At 46.9% G+C, this 19,522-nt stretch overlaps 1 protein-coding gene across 3 annotated transcripts in view; it reads left to right on the top strand.

The window, feature by feature from the left end:
• GSK3B (glycogen synthase kinase 3 beta) overlaps positions 1-19,522 on the top strand; it is a 156,081-nt gene that overhangs the window by 39,554 nt on the left and 97,005 nt on the right. The window contains exon 1 of one of the 3 annotated variants that reach the window (XM_053292762.1): positions 7,432-7,542. The exons of the other annotated variants lie outside the window; for them this stretch is intronic. Coding sequence (XP_053148737.1) covers positions 7,527-7,542 — 16 coding nt within the window. The 5' untranslated portion in view covers positions 7,432-7,526. Of the gene's footprint in view, positions 1-7,431; positions 7,543-19,522 lie in introns of those variants that run through there. 3 annotated transcript variants of the gene reach the window in all.

Here is a 19,522-nt window from a genome sequence, read left to right as displayed (position 1 = left end):
GCAAAAACCCCCTCTGTATACAATTACTATATGAAAGTATTTATTCCAGAAACCACTTGCAGTCTTTGAAGGACAACTTCTGTACTGGCTAGACCACTTGTCAACAGCCATTCAGGAGGAAAAACTGTTCATGCTTGCAAACATGAAATTAAAGATAGAACTATGCTAAAGATTTCAGTTGCATGTTGGTACCTGATTCTGATTGGTTAGACCTTATTTCAATAGAAATGTGTCTGGAATATAACCTCTTTCAAGCAAGCATTTTGGGAGCCTTAAATAAACCTAGCCCTTGCTAGCCCACAATATTTTTAGTAGCTTTCTTATGTATTTAAAATATTTCTCAAAATATAGAAAATCCTGTAATCTCGACTCTTTAAAAACGATCACTTTAACTCACATTTTCACTTTGCTTCTTAGATTACATAAAACTAAACTTTTTTTAAATGTAGGAAAAGAACTTGGCAATTTCAAAAGAAGTAGCTAATATACCTTCACATAATCTAATTTGTTTATTTTTTTGCCCAAACTGGACACCTATCTATAGTTCACAGCCAGACACAGAGAGAGAGAGAGAGAGAGAGCTTCATGGCCTAGGTAATATAGCATTCTAAAATGGCATATTAGTTTTGTCCCACAATTCTGAGCCTGGAGTATGTGTGCTTCTCCTTCCCCAGATTCATACAGAGTAGGAGTTTTCAAGTTCCTGTCCTGTTGTGACATCACACCCTAGCAAATACTTTGCTAGGATAGGAACTTTAAATCTTACTCCTTATGCATGAAGTGGGGGTGGAGTGCATGAGCCTAAGGCTTGGATTAAGCTAAACTTGGATCTCGCATAACATCTGCACCAGGGCTATACTAAGACCCAGTGTGTTTTGAGACAGCTGAATCAGTTTCTTTGAGCTATAGCTTTAACAAGCATCTAAAAATTATTCCTTGACTAGATTGATTCAGTTGCTCCTAAAGAGTCTTATGACTCAGAACATGTTGGGCCTTAGTATAGCGTTCTTGGAGCGTGTTTGAGGTCTTGTGTCTGCCTTGTTCCTGGGTTAGTGCCTTCTGCTTTTGCTGATCAGCCACAAATTTACTGTCTGATGTCGGACCAGTTACTATCTGCCTACCTTTGTTGTGAAGGTTAAAAAAGCAGGGAGAGAAATATGTATGCTTCCCTGAGCTTCGTGGGGAGTAAAATTGTAGATAGCAATCCCAGGACTAGGACTTAATTTGAGACCAAGCATTGGTTTTTGAGAACTGGTATAATGTGATGACTATGAGACTGAGCTATGCCACCTAATGGCGCAGTGGGGAAGCACCCTGCCTTGAGAGTAGGGATGTGCAAACAGGTTCGACGTCGAACAGAACCATCCCCGGACCGAACACTCCCCAACAGTTCGGGGCATTGGCGGATTAAAAAAAATTTTTTTTTACTTACCCCCTTTGAGGAGTTGGTGGTGGTGGTGGGTCCTCAGTGGTTCCCCCTCCCCTCACCAGACTCCCTTATTGCCACCACCAACCATTCAGTTGGCTCTTCCCCCCTCTGGTGCAGTGGCCATTTTGGAGGCCGCTGTGCCTGCGCAATTGGCCTCTGCATGGCCCAGGTCATGCAGAGGCCAATTGTGCAGGCGCGGTGGCCTCCAAAATGGCTGCCACGCTGAAGCCAGCCAAATAGCCGGTGGCGGCAATAAGGGAGGCTGGCGGGTAGAGGGGAAACCTCTGCGGTCCCCACCCACCACTTCCAACAACTCTCCCGAAGGGGGTAAGTAAAATCAAATTGTTGCGAACACTCCCCCCTGCCCCCAGACCAAACCGAGGAGGGAGTTTGAGGGGGTGCTGGACCGAACTGGTCCAGTCCGGACTTGAACCGGACCAGCCGGCTCCGTGCACACCTCTACTAGAGAGCAGGAGGCTGTTGGTTTGAATCCCCGCTGGTGTGTTTCCCGGAATATGGGAAACTCCTATATCAGGCAGCAACGATATAGGAAGTAGGGATGGGCCCGGTCCGGTCTGGAGGCCATTGTAAAGGTCCGGATCGGTCCGGACCTGGGTAGTTCGGTTCGGGGTGGGGGGTAGCTTTAAGAGCGGCAGGAGGGTTTACTTACCCTGCCCGCCGCTTTCCCACTCTGGCGCCGTAATTACAAGAGTAATTGGGGCGGCAGGATACCTCCCTGCCGCCCCTTCCCCGCTGTTGCTCTAAAAAACTCCCAGTAGTCCTTTGCACGCGCGCACGTCACATTATCCGCCTATTGCAGCTAGGGAGCTAAGAGGAAGTGGCTTGCCTAAGCGAGTCCCTGGAACTGGCAAGAGTCAAATCAGGTAAATCCTGACTTGTACCTCAGTCTCATAAAGGAAAGGAAAGTTTGTGCCGAAGAGTCAGTGTAGACTCCTGGCAACCACAGAGCCATGTGGTTTTCTTGGTTGAATACAGGAGTGGTTTACCATTGCCTTCTCCTACACAGTATGGGATGATGCTTTTCACAGCACCTTCCTATTAGGGGTGTGCACGGAACCGCCAACTGCGGTCTGGCACTGGGGTGGGGGGTAGCTTTAAGAGCGGCGGGAGGGTTTACTTACCCCTCCCACCGCTCTCCCGCTCTGACGCCGTAATGTTAAGCGTAACTGGGGCGGCAGGATACCTCCCTGCCGCCCCCTCCCCGCTGTTGCTCTAAAAAACTCCCAGTAGTCCTTTGTGCACGCGCACATTGTGTGCACACTCCACGTCTGACGAAAGCGGCGGGAGGGGTAAGTAAACCCTCCCGCCGCTCTTAAAGCTACCCCCCACCCCAGTGCCAGACCGCAGTTGGCGGTTCCGTGCACACCCCTAATAGGAAGGTGCTGTGAAAGGCATCATCCCATACTGTGTAGGAGAAGGCAATGGTAAACCACTCCTGTATTCAACCAAGAAAACCACATGGCTCTGTGGTTGCCAGGAGTCTACACTGACTCTTCGGCACAAACTTTCCTTTCCTTTATGAGACTGAGGTACAAGTCAGGATTTACCTGATTTGACTCTTGCCAGTTCCAGGGACTCGCTTAGGCAAGCCACTTCCTCTTAGCTCCCTAGCTGCAATAGGCGGATAATGTTTGCCTTGCAGGTATGTAAGGATCACATTTTGGTGATACACATGAAATACGAGTGTGCAAAGTGATCTACAGATGCTAAGTATAATAGTATTATTTTCAGTGCAAGGGCTTGGAGCAAGAGAGGATAGTTGAATATTGTGCAAAGTGCCTTTTCTTTTCACTTAACCATGATTGGTCCATACTGCTTAAAAATGTTTCTCAAAACTTCAGAAGAAGTTGTATGTGAAATCACTTTGTGGTTTCTCTACCCATCACCCCCTTCTCCCTTTAGTAGTTCATTTTTCATTCACTGACTGGTTAGTTCAGCAGGTTACTTCCAGGTAAAGGTGCATAGAATTGCAGGATAAGAATTAATAATTAGCCTACCTGATACCTCAGCTTCAGGGCAAGTGAGAGTAGTTAAATAAAATCAGATAAGGAGACTGCTGTTTACAAACCAAAGCAGGAGACTTTTGTGGGGAAAGTGCTTCAGTCCCAAGTACATGCTATATGACTCTTTTAAAACTTGTTTTAAAGGGCTGTAAACTCATGCTGGAAGCAGGGGCTGCTGAAAACCAGAGGTTTTATCAGTATCACCTGGCAAGGGTGCAATTTAACTACTCATATGGTGAGAATATATTTGCAAACCCAGATTGTGGGTCAGTCTAGGTGTTGGATAGCATACCTGTCTCATCTGACATTTTCTTTCTCCCAGTTGTGCTGTGTGCTTTTGTGTATAGACATGACTGGATTGTGTACCTCCATTAGTTTTCAAGTTAATTGAGTGCTGATTTGTAGTCTAATCTGTGTGAAAGCGTTTAAGCATGTGATCAGTTGCACCAAAAATTGCTGAAGGTATTATATTTTCTTAGCAGTCTTTGAATGAGCTATTGCTGATCCTCAACAAAAGAGCAAGTGCAAAGTCAGAGCAAATCAGAGCAGAGCAAAGTCAGAGCAAATAAAAGTCAAAAGAACTGAAATAAGATAGACATGTCAGGAAGGTAAAGAACGGGATGGAATTGGTGGGGGGGAAATGTTTTCAGAAATATTCCATGTCTCCTCCCATACATATAGCATCAGAATACTTCCAGATGATATGAATTAGGAAGGAATTGCAAATGTTATAATGGACATGAATTTGATGTTAGCTTTATAAATTAATATGTTGGTTTGAGAGGGAAAATTTGGTAAATACAAATCTGAATTACAAGTGGGTACTTGATAAGAATTTTTGTGGGGCAGGAGGAGGGATGACATTTCCCATCCCTGCTTTTATTTTTTACCCACTTGCACATTCTACAATTCCATGCTGTGGCAGACTTGGATGCTTAAGGGGTTGCTCCAGTAGCACTTGGAGGATTAGCAATTAAATTTCAATGTTTGGAGGAATCGAGTCAAAGGCATGTTAGAATGTTAGCATAGCACAGTCTTCATTTCGGTCTTTGACCAGCATAACAGCAAAATAGACAAAAGCGGTTCAATCTACTCCTACAAAATAATAAAAAGTATCTATAAAATTACTTAGTATAATAAGTAGAAGAAGCTAGAAGTTAAAACTATGAACATAAAACTATATATGAAAGTTAGTCAGCAATAATAATAGAATGACACTGAGTATAAAGGTAGCAAGACAGCAAAATTTTGTAATTAATACAGAGGACTGTTAAATCTCATACCCTATTGTATTCTATACTATGTATGGCGGCAACATATCCAGCAAGTGGAGGCAACATACATATAGGCTTCAGAATATTTAGTCCTTAATGAACTCTAAATGAATTTTGCTCGCTATAAGGCAGAACTTAGCCACGTTATAGGATCTAGAGTCATTCTGATCTGCCAAGAGGAAACTTAGGTAAAAGGAATCAGTACAGCCGGGATATGAGCTAATATCTGAAGAGATGAGCTTAAGCCGAATATCATGGTAATAGTGACAGTACAAGAGTACACGAGCCATTGTTTCAATCTCACCAGAGCCACAGGGGCAAATACGCTTTCCATATGAAATTCTTTGGTATCTTCCTTCCATCACAGCTGTGTACAAGGCATTGCATTGGGCCAATGTCAGGGCTCTGCGGTACTTTGGGATTGGTAGCTGGTTCAAATAGTTGGTAGGGATAAAGCTCAGGATTTGACTGCCCAAAAAGACACCTACTGGAATGGAGCCCTGATCAATTTGCCACTCTATATCATAAATTCTTTCCCTTATTTTGAGTCTGGCGTTTTCATAACCCAGCGTTAGCAGTGCAGTAGGAGAAAAACCGTAATAATATAGCCTTTCTTCCATCTCTTTTCCCCACCTTGAGTCCTTTAGCACCAATGGAGCTAAACCAATGGGATGGAAAATCAACTTAACCCATAATTCAAAAATAATAATACAAGCCCTAGCCTCTATTTTGAGCAACCCTGCTTCCAGCCGTAGAACTAAATGTTCGTTATGTTCCCTCCATGGAGAATGCCAAAAGACCGAATTGATACACTTATTGTCTAGAATGGTAATTTCCAGGTTTTCATTTGGGAAGCCATTTTTAAATTTCCCACAAGATATAAATGAGAGCTACCCACAGAAAACAATTGAGAAATCCAGGATTTTAACACATAAGCAAGCAAAAAAAAAGTTCATCATACATAAGTCCTGCATTAGAGCAAGGAACTCCTCTTTTGCTGGTACCTTTTTGTTTTGGTGAGTGGGGTGGGGGGAGGGGGAAATACATGGCTGCAATGTCTCATACTGACCGGGGAGGGGGATTAGATAAAAATGCTGGACTCCTCCCCTTTTGTTCTTCCAATATTGGTCTCCATTTGTCTCTCCATAGATGGCTGTTTGTTTTGGTCTCTCTTCAGCCATGGGCTACAGCTGAAATTAAGCAGCAGGCTTTTTCACATTTGTTTGTAACCTTTTCTTTAAATAAATCCTTGTAGTTCTTCAGTACTAAAGAACTGTGTCAAGACCTCTTGCTTTGCTGCTTTCTAACCAAACTGGTTTTGCTTTGCTATTTGGGGACTGAACTGCCATTCTTCCCCTACAGAGTTGGGAGGGGCAAGACCTGGCAAGTTTTGGAGAATAACTTCCTGCTTCTGAACTTAGCTGCTTCGTAAGGAGCACTTTAGCACTTCTGTACTTAGCAAGCATTCCTTACCCCTCATTTTTCTTTAATGAGCTTTTCTCTTCTCACTTTAGCTAAGCAGCAGCAAAAGGGTGAAGGGACCTTGTGAAGAAGTGTGAGGTGACAGTGCAAGGGGGCATATAAGGGCATGTGATGTGATACAGGGGCCCTGTAAGCAGTGACAAGTGGCGAAGGGACTTTGGAGGGCTCATGATGCTGCGGAGAGGTGGTAAAAGAACTTGCAAGAGCATGTGAGCTTGCATTGAGGCGACGGAGGAACTTGCAATGGCATGCAAGATGAGGGACCTTGCCAAAGGTATTTGAGGTGGCATCGAGGTAGCAGATGGACTTGTGTACACCAGGCAGTAGTGGACTGGCTTTGAACTGAAGGTCTATACTAGTTGATGAGAGGCCTCCTAATCAGTGGGAAAAGCCCATCTAGCCCAGCATCCTGTTTCCCGCAGTGCCCAGTTAGATCTGGCTGGAAATCTCTGGTTGTGCAGCAACTAGAATTTTAGAGTAGACTGCCTTTGAACATCAAAAGTTCTACTTCAGAAGTATATACTGCCTATGAATATGGAGACTGTACTTGGCCAACGTGGATAACAGCCACAGTGCCCAGTCAGGTTTTCCTTTTTAAAAAGCCTGGAAATGCAATAATCTAAAAACCTTTAGTTTTAAGATGAGAATTGATATGTTTTAAACCACAGTTTCTCAACCACCGGTCCCTGGACCGCTGCCAGTCCCCAAAGGGTTGAGTGCCGGTCCCTGACTGGGAGTCAACCCCACCCCCCCAAACAACTGCAATCAAGGCACTCACTTCCTCAATTTTGCACATGGCACGGAAGAGACAGAGGAGGAGTATCATGGAGGCACAGGACCCTGATTCCGCCTTGCCTCCACATGCTGCTGAGATCTTCCTACAGCTATCTTTATCTTTACAACTTCAAACTGTATGCGGCGTGGGGGCATTGAGGAAAAAGTATGGCAGTGGGCGCCACTTGAAGGGCTGCTGGTTCTTGCATGCTCATTATTTGCAGCCACAGTTTGATTGATTGAAACCTAGCTGCCTGTTGCAGCCGAGGCGCCTTGAGAGGAAACCCTGTTTCCCTCTTGCATCGGTGGGGTGTTGTGGTCCCTCGGCCCCCTGTAACCACCTGGTCTGCGGGCCCCTTTGTGACCTCGCCAGGGCGTGGAACCTCTGGCTGGGATCATGCCATGGTGAGGGCTAAGCAGTGGAGGGAGGGAGGAGGGCCGCCTTGTCTCGGGCTTTACAGAAAGGGAGTGCAAGTGGACCTTCCTCGGGGAGGGAGAGCAAGCACACGTACCAAGGAGGGCTAAGTGGCGGAGGGAGGCGGCATGGTGCGGGGGAGAGGCAAGAGACCATTTTGTGCATTCATGCAAAAGGGTCATTGGATGAATGGCACTGGGATGAAGTGATCCTGGGGATTTGATGCCCAGCGCAGTTCATGTCCGATCCCAACCAATTTAAAACCAGCTGCCTGTTGCAGCCAAGGCACCTTGAGAGGGAACGCCGTTTCCCTCTTGCATTGGTGGGGCGTTGTGGTCCCTCAGCCCCCTATAACCCCTTGGTCTGCACCGCCGGTGGACGATGGCAGTCCCCTTTATCACCTCGCTGGGCAGGGGGGACAACCTCTGGCTGGGATCACGCCGCAGTGAGGGCTAAGCAGTGGAGGGAGGGAGGAGGGCTGCCTTGGCTTGCCTCACAGCGACGCATGGGCAGCATGTGGGACCACTTGAGCTGCGTGGCCCCAAAGGCAGGCTGGTGTGATTGGCGCATGCAGGGGAGTTGGGGGGGGCACAGAAGCATGTGCTGCGAGAGAAAATGGGGAAACACCTGCTACACTCTTGTGCGCAAGCACAGCAGCAGCAGCTCTTGGACCCAGGTGACCTTCCGAGTGTGGTCCGGTGCACCATTGCCTCACCCACCCTGAACAGTGCCTTGTCTCCCCAGCAAGGAAGATGAGCCATCCACCACTACAACGCCCCGTGCCCCCCGCCATCTCAGAATTGCCCCCTTCCCTTTAACACCAGGTCCCTACCGCTCTTCTTCACGTTTTCTTTCACCATTAAAAAAAACCCATTCCTAGTGCCTGCCACATAACTGTTTTTAAGGAGTTTTGGAGGAGCTGCGTGGGTTTCATTAGGTCCGCCTCACAAAGTGCACAATTAAGAGCAGGATCCAGATCAAGCCAGGTGATCATGACCAAGCAGCATTGACACAAATGAGAGATGTCTAAATTAATTTCAGTGGGTGATCCTGACTAACGTGGTCTGGATCCGGCCCTGCGACTACACAACTCCGGCTAAAACTCTACTTCCATCAAGAGAGGGTTAAACTGTAGACTTCGGGCTCTACTGACAACTTGCCCAGCTCTCCTCTCTTCACCTCCTTTTTGCTTTGCTTGACATCCAGCCTGATGAACAGTTTTGGGGAATTCAAAAGCTTGCTTGTATGTTGGTTTCGTAGTTTTTGAATTTTTCTAATGGCCCAACATCCCCTCTCCATTGAGTAATCACAAGTACCCCCACCCCGCACATACTGGAGACATATTTGTTCACCCAGGCTTTTAGATTCAGGGGTTCTCAAAATGGGTCCCCAGATGTTGGTGGACTTCAACTCCCATAATCCCCAGCCATAATGGCCAGATGCCATTGTGGTTGAGGGTTATGGGTGTTTAAGTCCACCAACATCTGGGGACCCAAGGTTGAGAACCCCTAATATTCCATGTTTGCAAAAGATTCCAAATTTAATTATTTTAATGCTTATATTATTTTAATTGTAAAATGTCCAGAGATACAAGATTTGGGCAATATAGAAGTCTGTTAGATAGATAGATAGATAGATAGATAGATAGACTTAAACTTGAAACCCCTTTACTAACTGCTGGTCTGGGAAACTGCACATGAAGAATGTAGCGGTCCTTGAAACTCTGCACAAGGAATTTAGCAGTCCTTGACTCCAAAAAGGTTGAGAAACAATGTTTTAAACTTTCACTCGTGCTCTAAAAAGCACGGAAATTGCAAATTAAGGTGCTTAACTTCCATGCCATATAAGCTTGTTTCGTTGCTGCCTTCACATATTAGGCTCCATGTACCCAGGCTTTCCCTTGGTCTTTCAGCTTGAGATTAGGCTGTGGAAGGATGCCTCCAGACAGGAACTCTACAGGTGAGGCTTCCACATTACTTGCTAGAGATGCCTCTGAATTTCTGCCCGAGTACTGATACTTGTAGAGATGCATCAGGCAAAAATTCATCAGGGGCATCTCTAGCAAGTATTGGAGAGAAAAAGAATCAATTCAAGAGACCATACAAAACCTTCTTAGAGCACGAGTGAAAATATAAAGCACCTTATTTCCCATCTTAAAGTGAATGTTTGGGGGTTATTGATTAGACATAGGCTAGAAGAACAGTATGTCTTCCCCTCACTCTCCTCGAAACAAAGAGGTGCCAACAAAGCGAGGAGGAATTCCTGCTCTTTCTAACCCAAGTATTATTGAGTGAGAGTGTTTGAATGTTTAAAATTAGCACTGCCACTGCAAATTTCAGTGCAAATAGAATCCATTATCTCCATATTGCAAGCTGAAAGCTCTGAAGCAGAGAGAGTGGTTTATGACAGCCCTGCTGTGCAATCCACTGTTTAGTGTGGCAGGTTAGAGGTGCCTAGTTTGGATTTCTAGCCATGCAATTCTCAAGTTTTGCAGTAAAGGTCAGTCTCCTTAAATTGCCACCTCAAACTCACTCTCAGCCCCAATCCAGTGTTCTGCTGTACACAGAAGGTTTGTGCTTTATTGTTTTGCACCGCTTCTCTATTAATTGCTTTCCAAAATCCTTTTAAACATGTCTTTCAGAAATCCTGAGGTAGAAGACACTTTTGAATACATCATTTCATACTTTTCAAAACTGTATATATAAATACATTTTGTTAAATTTTCGATTCTGTTCCCATGGTCAGAGTATGACCAGTATTTTCTCTTCCTCATTTCTCTTGTGTTAATTTATCTTCTGCTTGAATTCGTAGATACAGTTCTCCTTCTAGAGTCCATAGAGCAAATCTGCTTTGGGGACCTCTCTAGAACTGCATAGGCAAGGCCAGAAAGTGTGGAGAGAGAAAGGGCTTTTCCCAGTTGCTCTTCTGGTGTGAAGAAGAAAGGCAGGCTTTCTTTGGCTGTGAAAATATCAGTCTCCTGCTCAGATAACAGAGAAAGAGAGAAAAGAAAATAGTGATGGCAACCAGGACTCGGGAGGTCCCTTTACTTCAGTCACTGTGAACGAAGTAAAGAGATACCTTGTACTTCATTTTAGGTTGTGAGCCTCTTTGGGATTGGAGATCATCTTCTTATTCTTCTTGCTATGTAAACACAAGTATATTACTGCATGTAAATACAAAAAAATTTCACACAACAGTGTTAAATAGTGCAATATTACTGTGTGATTTTTTAAAAAAAACTGTTCTATACTCTTAATAAATAACACTTTCCCCAATTGAGTGCTTGAGGAAGAGCTAAATGGAGAGCTTAAGGACTAAAGCTTTGAAAGGGCCTGCTTTTACCATCTCTCTTCTTGTCCCACTGAGCTGGTGGTTAAACCCAGGTCCTTAAACGGAGCACTGTGATTGACAGGGGAATCAACCAGGGCAAGGTGGTTCTTCGACGTGGTCTCTGTGCTTTACATGAATGGGCTTTGCGCCTGTGCAGAGACCACATCGGAGCTTCCAAAATAGGGTTCTAACTTTTGGCGGTAACCCCGCCCCCTCGGTGTATAGGCAGCTGCGCAGGCTTCCCTCTCCAGTCTTTCTTCATCCGCGATTGAAGACACATCGCTGAGCTGCTCCTTGCTAGATTCCTTTGCAAGTACTACTTTACTATCTCCTTCCCCCCGTTTTTGATTCAACACTCCCCTTCGTTAGCGTTTTTATTTTTCCCCGGTAACCCCCCCACCCGCTATTCCTCTAGTTTAGTTTTTGTCCCATCATGGCCTTCGGGCCCGGCGTGCTTCGGATCCCTTGCCTCCGTTTTTCTCCGATACCTTCTTCGGCCTATGGCAAAGACGACAAAATTTAAGCAGTGTGGTCGCTGCAAATCCAAAATCCCTTTGACCGATGGCCACAGACTTTGCCTTTTCTGCCTGGGTGAATCCCATAAGGTTGGCTCTTGTCTGCATTGTGCAGCCTTTACCAAACAGGCGCGCAAAAATCGAGCCTCTTGGCTTTGGGAACAAGCGTCCAGGACTACGGGCTCGGACAAACTGTCCACTATGCAGGCCTCGTCAAGTGCCTCTCCTGCAGCCTTACAGGCTTACAGCCTGTTTCGTCCCCTCCGGAAGTCTTGGCAACCACCCCTGAGGTGAATATACCAGTCGATCCCATGGCTCGGGCTTCGAGGTCGATACCGCGGAGTTTGGTAGCAGTGTCAATTTCGACGGCGGCATTGATTGAGCCATGGTCTGTCCAGCCAGCCAAAAAGAGAAAGAAGGACCGTCGCACTCCTCCCGAACCACCAACAAAGAAGCAGAAGTCGATGCATGATACTGAACGTTGATCCTGAACTTTGCATACTGAAACTGTCTTAAATACCGAGGTCGCCTATGGTTCTAGTCTGCACAATCCCATGTACGAGTCCGACCACAACTCTGAACCTGAAGAGCTCCCTCCGGAGTAACCATGCCGCTGGGCCAATCGAGACCTGGAAGCTGCTCTGGATGAGCACTACACCAGACAAGTGGAGGAAGAAGCAGACTATTTTTACACTCATCAAGAGGTTTGCCAACGCCATCAGGCCTCAACTGCCATGGAGCTGCCCCTTTGATGTTCTGCCTCTCCTCGCCCTTCTGTACCTGCTTACCCGACCTCGGCTTTGATCCCGAACCCGCCTTCGGGACCGACAGCTTTACCCCATCCGTCTCCACCCCAAACTACATCTCTTCTATCTCCATGGGTTCCACCTAGAAACTCGCCTGTACAGGCAGCTACGGCCACTATTGCCCCCGACTCCAGACCAGCGCCTCTGCTCTGGATCCGGCCGCTTCAATCTCCGGTTTCGACTGACTCATCGGATTCGTCCTCAGATGAGGAGGGTCCAGAGTCATCCCTATCCGATAGGATATCATTGGGCTCCTCACCTCCTTCTTTATTGTTGGACCCTAGGCCCAATTCCCCATCGGAAGATTTCCGAATCTATACGGACTTTGTCTCCTGTATGGCAGCTTCCTTGGAAGTCCAACTTTCCCAGGGGAATAAATCTGAATCTGACCCCCTATTCCAACTAATCCAAGATGATGCCCGTCCATCGGTATCGCTTCCGTTAAACCCATTTATTCTCAAAGTTGCCAAGACCTGTTGGACCAAGCCTTCCTCTCTTCCACAAACATCTAAGCGGGTTGACTCCTTTTACAAGGTTCATGCCTCGACGGATCAGGATTACTCCTTCCTGAAGCAACATCCGTCTACAGACTCTATTGTTGTTGAATGTTCCCTCTCTAAATTCAGGGGATATTCCTCTTCCACCCCACCCGACAAGAAGGGGAAGAAATTATACTCTACTGCTTCTTTATTGACAAAGAATTACAAATTACTAGGCACAAATACCAGTCCTTTCTTTGGGACCAATTGCCCCCTTCTTAGATGATCTTCCGGAAGAGCAGCAGGGCCCTGCCAAAGTTTTTCTCTGTGAAGCCACACAGGTCTCCAAGCAGGAACTCCATGCGATTCGCCACTCCACGGAAGGAACCGCTAAAGTGATGGCGACCTCTGTTGCCATGCCTGGCTCAGTTCTTTCGGCCTCACGCCCGATGCTAGATCCAGGTTGGAAGATCTCCCCTTTGATGGTTCCTCCCTATTCAGAGAGAAAACAGATGACACTTTTCAAAAAGTGCAGAAACTTCATAACACAGCCCACTCCATGGGTTTTCAACACTCCACAACCTGCCATTATAAACCGCAGAAATGGCAACAACAACCGTATTCTTCTAAACAGCAATACCATCAACCTCAGGATAAGTCCTTTCGTTCCAACAGATACCAACCTTACGGGAAGCGCTCACACTTCACCGGATCCAAGATGCAGCAGCGATTCAAAGGATCTCAACCCCCAGCCAAAAGACAATGACTTGAACCCTCCTCCCTGCTGGGGCACCAGACTCTCCCCTTTCATTCCCACATGGGAGAATATCACCACGGACTCCTGGGCTCTGACCATTGTGAGGGTCGGCTGTGCTATAGAATTTGCATCCACCCCCCCGTACAATCCTCCGTTACCCACTCCACCTACCCCGGCTCTCCTAGCGGAAGTCAACTCTCTACTCTCAAAATCTGCAATAGAACTGGTTCACAATCCACAGTCCCCGGGCTTCCACTCCCAGTATGTCATGGTTCCCAAGCCAGACGGCTCCCTTCGACCCATCCTGGATCTCCGGGAACTCAACTCCTACATCACCTACTGCCGGTTCCATATGGTCACTATTCCCACTATCATCTCCCTCCTACACAAGTACCAGTGGTTCGTCTCCATAGACCTCAAGGATGCATACTATCGCATCACCATCAGACCCCAGCACCGTTGTTTCCTCCGCTTTCAAATAGCAGACAACACTTACAAATTTCACACCCTTCCCTTCGGACTGGCATCCGCACCCCAGGTGTTCACCAAATCCATGGCTCCGATGGTGGCAGCCCTACAACCACAAAACATTCAAACTTCTCCATACTTCGACGATTGGATCCTGGTGGCCCACAACCCACAATCTCTATAAAGACCTCCACACAGTCATCAACCTCCTCTCCAACCTGGGCCTCCAGGTGAACTACGAAAAGTCGAAGCTCACCCCTTCCAGAATTTCTAGGAATCCTGTTCGGCTCCATTCAGTCCCAAATCTTCCTGCCTCAGGGCAGAACTCAAGCCATCCTGGACTTGTCGTCCCACCTCCTCTGCCACCCAAGCCAGTCAGCGCGAACAATTCAATGCCTATTAGGACACATGGCTTCCACCACCTACGTCCTCCCTCATGCCCGGCTACGGGCCAGGACTCTTCCAACACTGGTTTGTGTCAGTGTTCTCTCCACACGAGGACTCCCTTGCCACCACCCTAACAATCCCACCTCAGGTCCTGCACTCCCTTCTATGGTGGGCAGATCCGGTCAACCTCACTGTCGGCTCCCCCTTCACCCTCTGCACCCCGCCCTTCTACTCACCACAGATGCATCCATGGATGGTTGGGGTGCTCACGCCAACAATCACAATATCCACAGCCTCTGGATTTTGATCGAAGCTGCCCACCACATCAATTATCTTGGACTGTTAGCCATATTCAAGGCCTTAAGAGCCTTCCTCCCCCTGATACAGGGCTCCCACGTCCTCGTTCAGACGGACAATACTACTGCCAAAGCTTACCTGAACAGACAGGGCGGCACCTCCTCCAGCTCCCTCCTGTTCCTGGCCATGGGACTCTGACTCTGGTGTATTCGCCACAGCATCACTCTTCTGGTGGTCCATATATAGGGACAAGACAATGTCAGGCTGGACAGGCTAAGCAGAACTCGAACAACATCACATGAATGGAAACTACATTCCCCCCACGCTCTGCTCCCTGTTCCGCCGCTAGTTTTTCCCAGAAATAGACCTCTTCGCGTTAGAGGCGAATGCGCAATGCCACCAGTATTGCTCCAGGTCCGGGATCGGACTCAATTCCCTAGGGGACGTGTTTGCCCTGACTTGGACAGGACGCCTAGTCTACGCCTTCCCTCCAGTCCCTCTACTTCCTCAACCACACCTCCGCCCTTCGAACCTCCAATTCTCTCTTCATACTCCACTCTGGACCTAACAGAGGCAAGCAGGCCTCTGCACAGACCATATCCAGCTGGGTGGTCCGCACCATCTCCCTAGCATACCAGATTTCCAAAAAGCCTCTTCCGCTCTCTATCAGGGCACATTCAACTAGAGCAGTTGCAGCGTCTACTGCCTTTGACAGGTCTATTCCATTGGACGTCATTTGCCAGGCGGCTGCATGGATGTCAAAGCACTCATTCATACAACATTACGCCCTGGATGTCCAAGCCAGAAAAGTTTGGCAGGGCGGTGCTACAATCCATCTTCGCCTGATCTCGCCTCCAGGTGAGCATGGCACGGGTGCAGCTTGCTATGCACCCATTTGTGTAAAGCACAGAGACCATGTCGAAGAACAACAGGTTGCTTACCTGTAACTTGGGTTCTTCTAGTGGTCATCTGTGCTCTTACACGCCCTCCTATCCTCCCCTCTTCTCATGTCTTTTCTGCTAGTCTCTTTCAGATTACGGACTCAGAAGACTGGAGAGGGAAGCCCGTGCAGCCGCCTACATACCGAGGGGGCAGGGTTACCACCAAAAGTTAGAACTCTAGCTTGGAAGCTCTGATGTGGTCTCTGCGCAGGCGCAAAGCCCATTCATGTAAGAGCACAGATGACCACTAGAAGAACCGAGGTTACAGGTAAGCAACCTGTTGTTCTGGAATGACATTTTTGTCCCATGGAAGAGGCTCAAAGGCAGTGGCCTGCTTAGTGGTGCTGTACACTCTGTGTCCTAAAAATGCAGCTATGAAAGCACTTGCAAATTGCCTTGAGCTTCTCCATGGAGTGAGAAGAGCTGAACTGATTTATTTCTTCATTGAGGTCAGCATCCTGAAGAGAGAAGAGCTGAACTGATTTATTTCTTCATTGAGGTCAGCATCCTGAAGAGAATACAGGAAGTGTTGCAATCATTCTTACAGTAGATTAGAGGTCAGACCCTATTGGAGATACCACAGGAGCCACTACTGGAGGTCTTGGTCTGATTCCTCTGGGTATCACCACTGTCAAGAGCTGAGAGCAGGAGCAGAGACCACAATTTCGAGTTATGACATTGGTAAAGTAACTTGCAGCTGTAGAGAGTCCATACCACAAGCTATTCCAGAGATCATAGAGAGATCCAAACCTTCCTTTCCAGTGTCAGGCTTGCTCAGAAAGTTAGATGAAAAGAAACAGTTCATGGGCTTAGGTTGACATGCCAGTCAATTGAACAGTCAAATATTTTCAGTGGGTTGCTATTTATTTGACCACAGTCAAATATTGACACATGGTCCATGAAGCCAAGAATTCTGTTATGTAGGTGGCAGCTTTCTTTAAAAAACAAACAAACAAACAAACAAACAAACAAACAAACCCAAAAAAACTAAATACCACCAAATTGTTATGGTGTCATTTGTTAGTAAGGGCAGAAGTGAGGATCTGTGAGGAGCAAACCTAACACATCAGAGCTTCTCCTAGTGGTCATCTGCTGTAACTGCAGGCATTTCCAAACAGGATCACAAATGGCAAAGGCCATTGTGAAAAGCAATCGTGACACCATCTTATTTGCTGTAGAAACCAGGGAGTACTAAGCCTGTAATTATATCCTAGTTATCTCCAGGATAAAGGCCAAAAACTATTCAGAGTTCTTCAGAATTATTCACTTTTTACAGAAACCTTAACTAACATTGTTAAAGGTTGTTACAGCTCTTCACATTTTCAGAAATTAACTTCATTTTTACAGTAGCAGTTAGTGAATCTGTTCTTATAATTAGCAGCAATATCTAACTTGTTGATGACTGAAGCATATTTTTGTACTAAAGTTTTAAAACTTTATTACAATTAAAATATCTATATATTTAATTCTCCTGGGTGTGCCTTTGGAACGTGCGTCCCGGCAGCCCAGCTGATTGGCTGGGCTGTGGGGGCGCCCGATTGGTCCTGGCGCACCCAGGAGAATTGCCTGGCTGGGCGGCTGCGGAGGCAAGGCGGCGGGCCAGGCCGCGACGCAGGCCAGGTGGCGGCGGGCCAGGTGGCGGCGGCCCGGCTGCAGATGTGAGGCGGCGGGGGCGGCCCGGCCCGCCCGACAGGCGGTAGTGGTGGTGCAGCGGGGTGGGGGCGGCCTGGCCACGGCGGCGGGCCCAGGCCGGCTGCAGCGGCAGCACTCGGCCTGGCTGCGGCGGCGGGCCAGGCTGCGCCGCAGGCCAGGCTGCACTGGCGGGCCCCAGCCCGGCTGCAGATGTGAGGTGGCGGGGGCACCCCAGCCTGCCCGACAGCGCGGTAGTGGTGCGGCGGGGCGGGGGTGGCCTGGCCGAGCCGCGGCGGCAGCACTCGGCACGGCGGCAACACTCGAGTCAGCTAGTACTTTAAAAAATCCTTGACCACTGTTTGGTCAGTTGACCAAATCTATTTTGGTAGATCAAATTCCCAGTTCTATGAGGACAGTATCCTCATAGAACTTAGTATGTATGAGCTTAGTCCCATACCAAGAAATCTTAAGTGCTCCATACCTTCCCTGGGCTGGTCTCATACCCCAGGCTCATTGCTTGTATTACAGTGCCCTTTCTGGCTGATGCCAACCTCCACACCATGTAAACTAAAGCTAGCCCAGGTGGGCTAGGCACAACATTGGCTCTTTCATTTGGGACCATCACTTAAAAGTCAACTTTGTCACAATGACTTTACCAGAAGTAAACTTTAAGTAAATGGCTAGAACCAAGTTATGGCAGAGAACAAGGAGAAGTCTTGTCTTAAGGAGCTGGAACACATGGCAAAGCCCTGGCCCTTTAGGCCCTACAAGCCCCAGTCCTTGGACAATGGATCCAGCTACACAAGACACTGTGAAAATGAGTCTCGTTCTGTTTCCATCCGACTCTGCAGCTTAACTTCCACACCTATTTTTTAAAAGATTATCAGGAAATATGTAAAATATGTTGTAGTGCAATATCGCTGAGCACTGAGAGGGCACAATAAATTTATGTACATTTAGAGTACATTACTGTTTCAAGCTCAAGCTCGCTACTCATCCCTGTATTCAAGCAGAGGAGGAAAGATACAAATTACATGGTAATGTGATACTTTGAAGACCAAGTTACTAGAATAAAAATTGGTGCACATTCATACTTAATCCTGGTTGTCAGTAAAACACTATTCAACCCTTGTACCCATTTTAAAGGAGGCCAGTAAGGGAGTCTACTACTCCACCTACCTCTTCTTTCTAATTTTACCTATAAAATGTAGGGGGTTTGGTCTTCATCTTCAGTTTATCTTTGTCCTCATAGTTCATAACAGTCTGCATGAAGTATGCACCCTGTTGCTTATGAAATGAATAATGTCTAGCCTGCAATAAAGATCTGTCTTCTGTAGAAACTAAGTATGCATTTTTAACATTTGGTTTTTATTTCTGCCTGCTTAATGATCCCTAGCTTTCATACCTTGTGTTTTTGTTATACTGGATGTTTTTATTTGTAGACATTTTTACTTTTCACAGTAGTTTTTGTTTGTCTGGTTTTCCTCCCAGTCAGGGTTTATATTTAATCTGAATAGCTGAATATTCTAGTTGTTACTGAGTGCATCACTTTACCTTCCTTCATAGCTGTTCACTTAGATAGGAGGAAATAAATGTGTGATCTGTAGGATATCATGGGAGTTTGGGCTAAGCCTTCCCCAATAATCTCAGCATCTGCAGTAAACTGGGTTTGAGTGGCATTTATATATTAATTATATTAATATAAAATGAAATAACTTATAACATTGGTTTTGCATTTTATATTATTCCATTGGAAGGTAAAATTTAGGGCATGTTCATAAGTTATGCAGGCCTCCATAAAGTTCTTCGACGTGGTCTCTGTCCTTTACACAAATGGGGAATGCGCCTGTGCAGAGACCTCATTGGGACCTAACAAGCTCAATTCTCCTGCTTTGGGCGGGAACCTCACCCCCAGCCACTATATGTGGTTGCACCACTCCTCATCCCCTCAGTCTTTCGTTATCAGTGCTTCAGTAAGCATCGTGGAGTCTGCAACTCGACAAGTAGGATCTATCTACCCCCTTGTTGTTTTTCTCCCTGCTTTTCAATTTTCTTTCTTTCTTTCTTTCTTTCTTTCTTTCTTTCTTTCTTTCTTTCTTTCTTTCTTTCTTTCTTTCATGTAGTAGCAGTTTTTTCTTGGCGTTTTTTTTTGCGGGGGGGGGGGGGGCGGGTTCCTCCCTTCGGAGCTCCGATCCCGGCCGGGATGGAGCGTGGTGGCCGGCTGGCCTACAGCGTTTATGATGGGAACGACAAACTTCAAAAAATGTGTTTGCGGATCTAAGATCCCTTCCCCTGATACTCATTCAGAGTGTCTCCTGTGCCTGGGGGAATCCCACATTGTTGAGACCTGTCTTCATTGTCATAAGTTTATGAAGCAGGCTCGCAAAAATAGGGCTTCTCATCTGCGCGCTGCCCTGTGGGATCTGGTGCTCAGTTCTTCGGAAGCCTTATCATTGAAGCAGTCCGTTAAAATTGCTTCATCGGTGCAGTCACAGCATTCGGTATCTGCTCC

The sequence above is a fragment of the Hemicordylus capensis genome, chromosome 2, assembly GCF_027244095.1.
Source record: "Hemicordylus capensis ecotype Gifberg chromosome 2, rHemCap1.1.pri, whole genome shotgun sequence".
NCBI classification, from domain to species: Eukaryota; Metazoa; Chordata; class Lepidosauria; order Squamata; family Cordylidae; genus Hemicordylus; species Hemicordylus capensis.
This window is presented reverse-complemented; position numbering and strand designations above follow the sequence as displayed.